General features: G+C 45.5%; 2 protein-coding genes across 2 annotated transcripts in view; both read right to left on the bottom strand.

Annotated features, from left to right (window-relative positions):
* SRD5A1 (steroid 5 alpha-reductase 1) overlaps window positions 1-12,534 on the bottom strand; it is a 52,624-nt gene that overhangs the window by 38,004 nt on the left and 2,086 nt on the right. The gene's annotated exons all lie outside the window — the stretch shown is intronic.
* Window positions 3,591-6,359, bottom strand: LOC122458830. The gene is made up of 2 exons (XM_043508483.1): window positions 4,883-6,359; window positions 3,591-4,171 (listed from the first exon to the last, which is right to left on the bottom strand). Exons 1-2 carry the CDS (start codon window positions 5,402-5,404, stop codon window positions 3,998-4,000), a joined length of 696 nt encoding a protein of 231 aa, XP_043364418.1. The 5' UTR covers window positions 5,405-6,359; the 3' UTR covers window positions 3,591-3,997.

A 12,534-nucleotide genomic window follows, 5' to 3' on the forward strand; every position in this document is an offset into this window, starting at 1 on the left:
CACATTAACCTGAAAACATCAGCCCCTCCTTTTAAATAACCAATGTGTCTTTTTCAATTTTAATCTCCCCCCACCCCCTCGCAGCTGCAAATGTTTCAACACTGCCACTAGGATCTCTGTCCCAGAGGTTAGCGCAGATACGAAGGTGAAAAAAACGCACTCATGATGAAATGTTCTCTGAGCTTATGCAGTCCACCCAAACTGAAAGCCTAGCAGAATGAGTGGAGGCAGACAATGGTAGAGTCCAGGAAAGCACAAAATGAACGTGAAGACAAATAAAAATTGCTCATCTTTCAGAATTGTTTTATTAAATACCAATTAACACCACCCACAAAATCTTGGTGGGAAAGGGGATAGCTATGAAAGCCTACAATGCCCTGCTTGATACCAGTCAGCTCTGTGTTCTTGGGGAACCAGGGCGCAGTATCCAGCCTGTGACTCATGAAAGACCCCCCCTCCCCCACAGCTTCTGCTTGAGCCAAAACCAATCAGAGAAAAGACTTGCAGAAGCAGTGAAGGGTGGTGGGAGACACGCCTAGACCCCTCCTGACATGGGTGACAAGGTTAAAGGCAACTCCCCTATCCTCATCTGCATCAAAGATGGGACAGAGAGGCATCTCCACTAGCACACAGAATGGAGAACTGCACTGAACTCTGGGACCAGAAAAGCAGGGAAGCACTGCATCATGGGAGATAGATTCATTAACATCTGACAATGCCCGCACACACACAGCTCAGCAGTTATCAGACCAATTCTAGTAATGAATCTTTGATTGTTACCCAAAATACTGAAGCAAGCTAATTGTATTGTGAGCTCCCTGGAAGGATCATCATCCATATCCAAGAATGATCAGCTCCTATTGTCTAGCCTAAAGAAAACCCTTAAGTCACCAGTTTACCCATAAACAAATCTAGTGTTCTCCCTTGAACCACTGTATTCTCCCTACAAAACCCCCTACTCACACTCAGTAAGTGTTCTGATGCTTGGATCCAAACTATGCATCAGTTCTACTGGGACTCCATCTTCTCCTGACTGATCATGCTGGGAGCTCTGCCTGTCTCCAGAACTCAGGACCCTGAGCTAATACCATCACCTGGGAACCCCGCCCAGCTCAAGCTTCATGGAAGTGGTGAAATCCCCCTCTTTTTCTCTCTCTGTTTTTCTTTCTACCTCAGTTATTAACCTTTAATAATGTAACTTATGTTGGTTTAGGCTCTCCTCGTGTAGTTATCACTATTATCCAATAAATAACTTTTATGGTTAAGCTGGTTGCTTCTCTCTCTCTCTCTCTCTGAACTTTACTTTTTTCTGTTTTTAGGTTCCCCATTTACTCTGCAGCAACGCTTCTCTTACCTAAGCTAAAGATCCCTGTAGCGCGCAAAAATACTGTGGGGTTTTCTCATCAAGGGGGTTACTACCAGCACAATTGTGACGTGAAAGTGGGGATAGGGACATGCTAAAACTGTGACATACGAGGGTGGCAGCTTGAAAGTGCTGCTAGACGCACACTACTGAATCCAGGGGCATACAAGGGTGGCAGCTTGAAAGTGCTGTTTGACCCAGCCCGCAGAGTACAGGGGCATATAAGGGTGGCCGCCTGGAAGTGCTGTTCAACCCTGCCTGCTCAGGCTTACTCGATTCCGGTGTGATACTTGTGGCATGTAAGGGTTGCAGCTTGAAAGTGCTGCTTGGCCCAGCCTATTGAGCCCAGGTACATATAAGGGGTCTACTTGAAAGTGCTGACTGACCTGGTCCACCCAGACTTGCTCTGTTAATATGTGTGCATGCGCGTTCGGTCATCTGGTTCTGGGGCTGGAGGAACCCAGCCCGGGGGAACCTAGGTCCTGCAGGACAGCTCCATTGGGAGGGGACTTGTGGAAGGGAGGAGTAGAGCTCCACATGAAAACACAAGTGACACAAGCAGTACATTAATAGAATTACAGAAACAACCCCCAGAAGATCTCAGAGTAGCAGCCGTGTTAGTCTGTATTCGCAAAAAGAAAAGGAGTACTTGTGGCACCTTAGAGACTAACAAATTTATTAGAGCATAAGCTTTCGTGAGCTACAGCTCACTTCATCGGATGCATTTGGTGGAAAAAACAGAGGAGAGATTTATATACACACACACAGAGAACATGAAACAATGGGTTTATCATACACACTGTAAGGAGAGTGATCACTTAAGATAAGCCATCACCAACAGCAGGGGGGGGAAGGAGGAAAACCTTTCATGGTGACAAGCAGGTAGGCTAATTCCAGCAGTTAACAAGAATATCAGAGGAACAGTGGGGGGTGGGGTGGGAGGGAGAAATACCATGGGGAAATAGTTTTACTTTGTGTAATGACTCATCCATTCCCAGTCTCTATTCAAGCCTAAGTTAATTGTATCCAGTTTGCAAATTAATTCCAATTCAGCAGTCTCTCGTTGGAGTCTGTTTTGGAAGCTTTTTTGTTGAAGTATAGCCACTCTTAGGTCTGTGATCGAGTGACCAGAGAGATTGAAGTGTTCTCCAACTGGTTTTTGAATGTTATAATTCTTGACGTCTGATTTGTGTCCATTCATTCTTTTACGTAGAGACTGTCCAGTTTGGCCAAAGTACATGGCAGAGGGGCATTGCTGGCACATGATGGCATATATCACATTGGTAGATGCGCAGGTGAACGAGCCTCTGATGGTGTGGCTGATGTGATTAGGCCCTATGATGGTATCCCCTGAATAGATATGTGGACAGAGTTGGCAACGGGCTTTGTTGCAAGGATAGGTTCCTGGGTTAGTGGTTCTGTTGTGTGGTGTGTGGTTGCTGGTGAGTATTTGCTTCAGATTGGGGGGCTGTCTGTAAGCAAGGACTGGTCTGTCTCCCAAGATCTGAGAGAGCGATGGCTCGTCCTTCAGGATAGGTTGTAGATCCTTGATGATGCGTTGGAGGGGTTTTAGTTGGGGGCTGAAGGTGATGGCTAGTGCGTTCTGTTGTTTTCTTTGTTGGGCCTGTCCTGTAGTAGGTGACTTCTGGGTACTCTTCTGGCTCTGTCAATCTGTTTCTTCACTTCAGCAGGTGGGTACTGTAGTTGTAATCTCTCTGGTCACTCGATCACAGACCTAAGAGTGGCTATACTTCAACAAAAAAGCTTCAAAAACAGACTCCAACGAGAGACTGCTGAATTGGAATTAATTTGCAAACTGGATACAATTAACTTAGGCTTGAATAGAGACTGGGAATGGATGAGTCATTACACAAAGTAAAACTATTTCCCCATGGTATTTCTCCCTCCCACCCCACCCCCCACTGTTCCTCTGATATTCTTGTTAACTGCTGGAATTAGCCTACCTGCTTGTCACCATGAAAGGTTTTCCTCCTTCCCCCCCCTGCTGTTGGTGATGGCTTATCTTAAGTGATCACTCTCCTTACAGTGTGTATGATAAACCCATTGTTTCATGTTCTCTGTGTGTGTGTGTGTATATAAATCTCTCCTCTGTTTTTTCCACCAAATGCATCCGATGAAGTGAGCTGTAGCTCACGAAAGCTTATGCTCTAATAAATTTGTTAGTCTCTAAGGTGCCACAAGTACTCCTTTTCTTTTTGCGAACCCCCAGAAGAGTAACCCTAATAAATGAGCAGACCTCAAAGTAAGGGGCAAATCCGGTAACATTAAATACCAATTAACACCACCCACAGAAGGCTTCGTGGGAAAGGACATAGCTATGAGAGCCTACGCTGTCCTGCAATGTTACGTGTAAGTCCAGCTATCATTTTAGAAGCTGAATGAAGGGGTGAAGTGAACGTGGTACGGAGATGGAATGTGTGGGAGGAGTTTGGGGAGGGCATGGAAAGCCATTCTGTATCAGCTGAGGTGGAGAAGTGGCGAGCATGCATGCGTTCAGCCTGGAGCATTATTAGGGACTACAATATCTTTGTTTGCGCCTCCATCATTTTAATCATCTACTCCTGATCCTTTACAATTCACTCCTCACTCTCCTTTCTGTCCCGGCTTTCTATTTTAAATTTTTCCTTGAGGGTGTCTCTCCACTTCCTTGATTCTTCCCCCCCTCCCCCCAATGGCCTCTGAAGATTGGAACACCTCTCTGAAATGTCCTCCTTGCTCTGCCTTGGTTGCTTCTTTATCTGGAATGTACTCAAGCCAGTGTGTAAGGGGCTGCCCTGAAGGCCACATCTGCAGAAGCACAAGAAACAATACACAGAAGCATGATTGTTAGTTCATGCACAGAATTGAATCAATACACCTCTAACATAAAAATCACTCTCACTGTCCCCTCACAAGCAAATATCTCGGCGAACACCCTGAACATGGTGAGTGTGGCCTGGGTGGGGGTTGGGCGTTCAAGATGTGACTAAGGGTCTAGGTGGTTTTTTAAGGGGATCAGTGCAGTCGACTAGGGACAAGATTGTAAATTCTGCCACCATTTTCCATGAAGGGGAGGGGTGGTCATTGTAGCTGATATCGCACCCTGAGCCTAAGCAAGGATGCTATTTCTTGCATGTGTGTGGCTTCAGACTCAGTCTGTATGCTGCTCACCTGTGTGCCGCTTTGTTTCCCTACACAAATTATTGCTGAGTGGCATGGGAAAGTTTCCTACAATGGTGGGAAGGAACAAAGCAGCTCTTCCATGGAACCTTTGGCAGAGAATTGGCAAGTACATCCAGGAAAGTTTCCTAGAGATCTCTTTGGACGATTCCTGAAATCTTAGTGTGCATTAACACACGGTTCCACCACGCTGCTTAGTTGCACAGGGGAATGTGGAGCATACTCAAACACAAGTAGTCCTGTATATTTCCATCCCTTCACCCACTTCTAGAATACACAGAGCAAAGGAGAAATCTACCTCATATAACCGAGCAGCATCAACTCAAGAAGATCACTTACTAAGACTCTCCTCTCCTGCATTATGCGTGTCAGAGATGGACTGTTGGGACTGGCTAGACCCCTCTGGTGCGGAAAACAGTTCCTGACTTGCTGCACCACCAGACAACCCTGCTGCGTACTCCACATCATCCTCCAAATTGACCTCCTCATCCATGACTTTGTCCTTGGTGTTAAGTCCACTGCCTCCAGCGCCGCCGAAGTATTCACAGGGCTTGTGGCAGTGCAGGTTGGGTTGCTGCGAAGGATGGCATCCAGCTCCTTGTAGAAGCAGCAGGTCTTCAATGCAGGACCAGAGTGATGGTTTGCCTCCCTTGCCTTCTGGTACGCCTGTCTCAGCTCCTTTATCTTCGCATGGCACTGCTGCATGTCCTGTTTGTAGCCCTTTTCCAACAAGCCATGAGAAATTGCCTGTAGGTATCGAAGTTCCTGTGGCTGGAGTGGAGGTGGGACTATGCAGCTTCCTTTCCCCACATACTCAGCAGATCCAGCACAGCTTTGGTGTGCTCCAAGCGGGAGCTGCATGGAGTAACCATAGTCAGCTAGGAAGATGCGATGTCCATACCAAGCTAACGAAGTGGAATTTCAAAAATTCCCAGTGCTTTCAAGGGGGAGGGGCAGATGCCTATGTGCCTTGGTACAGTGCAGCTGAGTTCAAACTGCTGACTCAGAGTGGTCAGGATGGGCATTGTGGGACACCTCCTGAAGGCCATTTACGGTGACATAACCAAGCGTGGGGTCTACACTCACACTCTGTCAATATGAATTTGCCACAAAAAGCTCTATACCTCTCATCGAGGTAGGTTTATTCTGGTGGCAAAGCAGGAGAGTTTTGTCCGCAGAAGGAGCACTGCCATTTGTACACCTCCCATGTTTTGTCAACAAAACTGCTTAGTGTAGACCAGGCCTGAGATTGTTAAGTCTTTCTTGAACTGTTGTAGCACATAAAGAACTTTTTATCCTTTTTAAATGGAAAAAAACAAAAAAAAAACAAAAACCTTTCACCACTGCACTTTGAGACTGGTAGTGTCAGGTAAATGCGTTGTGCAATAAAGACATTTGGAAATGCTGTTTGCAAATTATGCATGTTGATTATCATCATTTGCAGTGGTGTAGGCAGAGCTTGTGATAACAGCTTGGAGGCAAACTGCTTTATAAGCATCCGATGAAGTGAGCTGTAGCTCATGAAAGCTTATGCTCAAATAAATTTGTTAGTCTCTAAGGTGCCACAAGTACTCCTTTCTTTTTGCGAATACAGACTAACACGGCTGCTACTCTGAAACCTGCTTTAAAAGTGAGCACCATTGTACCCATTCTTCAAATATTTCTGTATTGATGTCCTCTGAATAGAATTCAATTAAACTTCTGAAAGATTAACAGTACTGTCAAGGTCACCTTTTAAAAAAAGCAAACGGTTGTTTATTTTTGAATATGCATGAATTCTTCTGTTGAGATGGCTGAGAAGTGAGTCAGCTAAAATTATTCAACTTTGAACTTCTCTTCATTTTTCAGCAAAACATCAGCCATACGCATTGGATGATGTTGCCACTTTAACTGAAAGTTAGCTGTAGAACTTAAAGATGTCGCAGATTCATGGTATTCTTCAAAAATTTTCCATCATGCTGCCACAAACTCAGCGAGTTCAGCAGTGTCACAGATGTGCTTAAGTTCATTGTTTCAGACTGTGGAAGCTGACATGTTTTGTTTATTCTTGTACAGATACTACTCCAAAATGTTGTCATAAATGTTATCTCCAACCAATCCATGGTTTCAACATGAGTTTGCCTCTGCTTGTGTGTCACTCTTCTGCAGTGTCTGCACCAAGAGCCTGAAGCACAGATTTGTAGCTTTTGTAGTTGAATGATAAAACTGCAAAGTGCATCTGTTAGAGCTGACCACCTTGTGTCACTGAGGCACCTTGGGAAAAGTTCTCTCTTACTGGCCACAGATGGCTCCTCATTCAGAGGATCTCACAAGAGGCCCCAGCGATAAGCTGATCCTGTGAAAAACATATGCAGTTTTTGGACAAATTGAAAAACTGATTGCATGAATGCATGACTCTGCAGCAGCAACACCACATAGGTCATGCATTGGATGTAGACTGGGGTATACACACTCGGGTCTTGCATTGGATGTAAACTGCTTTCTCATTAACTGCATTTACCAGAACTTGCACACCAGAAAAAGTGCCAGACATGTTACTAGCATTATTATATGTTTAACCTCTGCTGTCCTTTAGATAGATAGATAGTTCATCACTTAGGGTTTCCTTGATAACAATAAATGAACAAACAAAATTCAAGAAGTGTTCCATAGGTATACAGTTATTCAGCATGTGGCTCACAGTAAACATCAGCTGATCAGTATGGCGTGGCATCAACGCTGAAAGTAAAGTACTTAACCAATTTTAGCTCATCCACAATATTTACCTTCTCAGCCATGAGTCTGATGAACTCTTCACAGATTGTTGAGAATAGATTTGATGTTGTGTCATGACCAGCATTCCCATACTTGTTGATGTGGCAGGTCAGGAAAGGGTCATATTCTGTTAAGAACTCTAAGCAGCCAAAGAAATTGCTATTATTAAGACTCCCAAAGGTTTCATTAGTCGTTCTCAGTGCCAGACCTCGTGTTGTCACAAATTTTATTGCTGATACGACTCACTTCACCACTTGTGTCCAGTAATTTCCTTCTTTAATACATCCATCTGCTATATGTTTATCAAGGTTTGAGTCTTTGATAAACGCATTATGTAAGTGGTGAGAGCTGGTTAGCGCTCAGTAGAACTTTCATAGTCACCAAGTCTGCCAGTTTGATTCCATGAATCAAATCCTCTCTTGGCTAGTGCAGATGTATTATTCACAGAAAATAATTTGCACAGAAAACAGAAGACACAGCCAGTCAATGGTGTGCATATGAGCCAGGGCCTTTCAATTGTTTCGTCATTCGGGGACACCTGATTGAAGACTGTATCACAGAGTTTCCTAAAATAAAAAACATTTTAATATTAATGCACACTCCAACATTTATAATGAATATAGTCACACTTGTGGGGACATTAAGAGAGTAAGCAACCTACAATGTACATTTTTATAATTAGAAACAATAAAAAGTAGTTTATTTCAATTGTCTCACAAAAGCAATAGTAAGTCAACCCCTGCTGGAAAAAGTTGCTGGAATTCCTCAAGAGCTTCTTTTCCATGGGTCCAGATGATGAAGATGTCATCAATGTAGCGCAAGTAGAGTAGGGGCATTAGGGGACGAGAGCTGAGGAAGCGTTGTTCTAAGTCAGCCATAAAAATGTTGGCATACTGTGGGGCCATGCGGGTACCCATCGCAGTGCCGCTGATTTGAAGGTATACATTGTCACCAAATGTGAAATAGTTATGGGTCAGGAAAAAGTCACAAAGTTCAGCCACCAGGTTAGCCGTGACAGTATCGGGGATACTGTTCCTGACGGCTCGTAGTCCATCTTTGTGTGGAATGTTGGTGTAGAGCTACATTGATGACATCTTCATCATCTGGACCCATGGAAAAGAAGCTCTTGAGGAATTCCACCATGATTTCAACAATTTCCATCCCACCATCAACCTCAGCCTGGACCAGTCCACACAAGAGATCCACTTCCTGGACACTACGGTGCTAATAAGCGATGGTCACATAACCACCACTCTATATCAGAAACCTACTGACCGCTATTCCTACCTACATGCCTCTAGCTTTCATCCAGATCATACCACTCGATCCATTGTCTACAGCCAAGCGCTACGATATAACTGCATTTGCTCCAACCCCTCAGACAGAGACAAACACCTACAAGATCTCTATCATGCATTCCTACAACTACAATACCCACCTGCTGAAGTGAAGAAACAGACTGACAGAGCCAGAAGAGTACCCAGAAGTCACCTACTACAGGACAGGCCCAACAAAGAAAAGAACAGAACGCCACTAGCCATCACCTTCAGCCCCCAACTAAAACCTCTCCAACGCATCATCAAGGATCTACAACCTATCCTGAAGGACGAGCCATCGCTCTCTCAGATCTTGGGAGACAGACCAGTCCTTGCTTACAGACAGCCCCCCAATCTGAAGCAAATACTCACCAGCAACCACACACCACACAACAGAACCACTAACCCAGGAACCTATCCTTGCAACAAAGCCCGTTGCCAACTCTGTCCACATATCTATTCAGGGGATACCATCATAGGGCCTAATCACATCAGCCACACTATCAGAGGCTCGTTCACCTGCGCATCTACCAATGTGATATATGCCATCATGTGCCAGCAATGCCCCTCTGCCATGTACATTGGCCAAACTGGACAGTCTCTACGTAAAAGAATGAATGGACACAAATCAGACGTCAAGAATTATAACATTCAAAAACCAGTTGGAGAACACTTCAATCTCTCTGGTCACAGACCTAAGAGTGGCTATCCTTCAACAAAAAAGCTTCAAAAACAGACTCCAACGAGAGACTGCTGAATTGGAATTAATTTGCAAACTGGATACAATTAACTTAGGCTTGAATAGAGACTGGGAATGGATGAGTCATTACACAAAGTAAAACTATTTCCCCATGGTATTTCTCCCTCCCACCCCAGCCCCCACTGTTCCTCTGATATTCTTGTTTATAAGCATCCGATGAAGTGAGCTGTAGCTCATGAACTGCTGGAATTAGCCTACCTTGCTTGTCACCATGAAAGGTTTTCCTCCTTTCCCCCCCCTGCTGCTGGTGATGGCTTATCTTAAGTGATCACTCTCCTTACAGTGTGTATGATAAACCCATTGTTTCATGTTCTCTGTGTGTGTGTGTGTGTGTGTGTGTGTGTGTGTGTATAAATCTCTCCTCTGTTTTTTCCACCAAATGCAGCCGATGAAGTGAGCTGTAGCTCACGAAAGCTTATGCTCTAATAAATTTGTTAGTCTCTAAGGTGCCACCGGTACTCCTTTTCTTTTTGCGAATACAGACCAACACGGCTGCTACTCTGAAACATCTGAAGAAACAGCATGTTCTTCACGGCCATCATAGTATAATTAATTACACGCTCATCAGTACCAGTAATATTAATATCACCAGGAGTCTCTATACTATTAATGAAATAACGGTTTACATGACACAGATTTGCATTCTGATCTTCAACTTCTGCTTTATGGCTCCATTTTTGAGTGACACAAATGTTTTTTCATCATTATTTTCTTTATCATTTGGACTTGTTCATTTTTTCTCCTAGATTTATAGTCTCCTGCTCTGCTCCTCACCCATGCAGGCAGTATACCTCAGTGCGTACATACGCACCTACGCTGCTGACAGCATGACACAACACGCCTTACCGTAAATGACTGCAGTGCAGAAACAAAACGAAAGGGTGGGCTGGCAGGGAGCTGTGGATTGGGAGTGAGGAGCACCAGCAGAGTGTGTGGGGGAATTCAGGGCTGGGGTAGCAGGAAGCTGCAGGGCAGCATGAGCGGCAGTGTGGTGGGGGGGTGAAGAGACTTGAGCTGGGCTACTAGGGGTCCTGCCTGGGTTGGTCTCTGAAATAAAGCAGGTGCTGGGGCAAACACAGCAGAGGAGGAGGCAGATCAGTTCCCAGAGCGAGATAGGGGCCAGAAACAAGAGCACAGCAGGGTGGCGGAGGGTCTGTCCCCAGAGCGAGGCAGGGGCTGGGGTAAAGACAGTAGGGTGTGGGAGAAGGCAGATAGGATCCCTCCCAGGGCTGCTCGGAGTTGGATCCAGCTCTGAGAAAGACGTAGGTACCTTGGGAGACAGTTCTCTCTCTCCAGCTGAGCTGCAGCTCCTCCAGGCAGCAGCAACTGCTCTGATTGCGGTTACTCCTATAACCGAACTTTTAGTATCTGGTCAGGCCAGGTCTGTAGACACCTGGCAACAGGGGCACTGGAACAAGGGGGGGGGGGTCACAGGGCCATGGCCCCATCACTTTTAAAAGTGGGAGGGCTATGCCACAAGGATGAATGACAGGTGTGAGGGGTTGGATCACAGAAACTCCCTTGGGGCTGCCAACTGATATGCCAAGACTATTTCTGCCCCTGCTTTCCCTGGCAGCTTGGGACTCCAGCAGCCTGTCTTGTTGAGCCAGACCCGCCAGTCTGCTCCAACACAGACCCAGGGTCTGAACCATGTGCCCCAAAGCTGCAGGCTTAAACACAAAGCATCTTTAACACTCAGATGCCCAACTTCCAATAGGGTCCAAACCCCAAATAAATCCGTTTTACCTTGTATAAAGCATATACAGGGTAAACTCATAAATTGTTCGCCTTCTATAACACGGATAGAAAGATATGCACAACTATCTGTCCCCCTCCCAGGTATTAATACTTTGGGTTAATTAATAAGTAAATAGTGATTTTATTAAATACAGAAAGTAGGATTTAAGTAGTTCCAAGTAGTAACAGACAGAACAAAGTGAATTACCAAGCAGGTATCCTTGGGGTGGAGAGGCTCTCTCTTTAGCCAGCTGAAGACCAAATGGTCTTTTGTGGGTGGAGACCCCTTCCTCTCTCCTATGCAAAGTCCAGCTCCAAGATGAAGTTTTGGACTCACCTAGGTAAGTCATATGTCCATGCATGACTCAGTTTTTATAGGCAGCAGCCATTACTCACAACCTACCTTGAACATTCTCATGTAGACTTCTTATGTGGATTGGAGCCTTCCAAGATCCATTGTCCCTTAAGTGCTTCTTGACTGGGCACTTAATTTCTCAAGAAGCTGACCAAATGCTTTACAAAGGCTACTTAAAAAAAATCAAGCAAGTATACTGCCAATATTCATAACTTCAAATACAAAAATGATACATGCATACAAATAGGATTAATAGATTCAGTAGATCACCACCTTTACAGAGATATGTTACATGGCATATGTAGCATTAAACATATTTTAGTTATGTCAAATTCATAAGCATATTTCCATAAAGCCTTATGGGGGGCACAGTCACAACAGGGGGCGGAAGAGAGTAAGTAGTGAGTGGGGAGAGAGGCAAAGGAGCAGAGAGGAGCGAGTGGCCAGCAGGCTGGGTCAGAGAGGAGCGAGCGGCCAGCTGGGTCTCAGGGGAAAGAGGCTCAGTGGGTGGGGGCCTCGGGGCCCCCTTGGAGTGTGGTTCTGGTACCACAGGCACCAGTGTCAACCCAGTACTGCAGACTAGCTGTGTAGACAGCGTTTTGAACTTGTTATAGAGCAACAGCATGAGCCCCCACTACCCTGAGTCTAGCAAGCTGCTGCCACCGGTCCGTGTGGATGGACTCTCACTTGAACTGTGTCCACACTGCAAAACACAGGAGCTCTGAACTACATCAGAGGAGGATTTGAGCTCTGACCCACCACCTCCAGCAGGGTCCAGAGGCCCAAATCCAACTAGTTTCTGTGTGGACAGAAGGGGGATTTGGGCTCGAACCTGAGTTTATGTGGACATACCCCGATACACCAGTGAGCCCAGCCCCGCGGGAGCCAATATGTGCAAGATGCAGAGGTAGAGTAATTACTCATGCATTCCCAGAATCCTGACATTTCAGTACCCTGCTCCAGGATCCTTGCGCCCCATCTCAGCATGACCCTGTCCCCACATGACCAGCATAACCTCACATGCGGGACATCACCTCAACCTAGTGTCCTTACCCTCAGCCCCTGCCAT

Source organism: Dermochelys coriacea, chromosome 2 (genome assembly GCF_009764565.3).
Source record: "Dermochelys coriacea isolate rDerCor1 chromosome 2, rDerCor1.pri.v4, whole genome shotgun sequence".
Classification (NCBI taxonomy): Eukaryota; Metazoa; Chordata; order Testudines; family Dermochelyidae; genus Dermochelys; species Dermochelys coriacea.

Excerpts from the sequence above, each read along its gene's own strand:
- LOC122458830 (XM_043508483.1), bottom strand. The coding sequence starts at position 5,404 with ATGCAGCTCCCGCTTGGAGCACACCAAAGCTGTGCTGGATCTGCTGAG. Across the intron at positions 4,172-4,882 it reads TGCAGGAGAGGAGAGTCTTA|ATGTGGCCTTCAGGGCAGCC; the intron begins GTAAGTGATCTT and ends GTGCTTCTGCAG.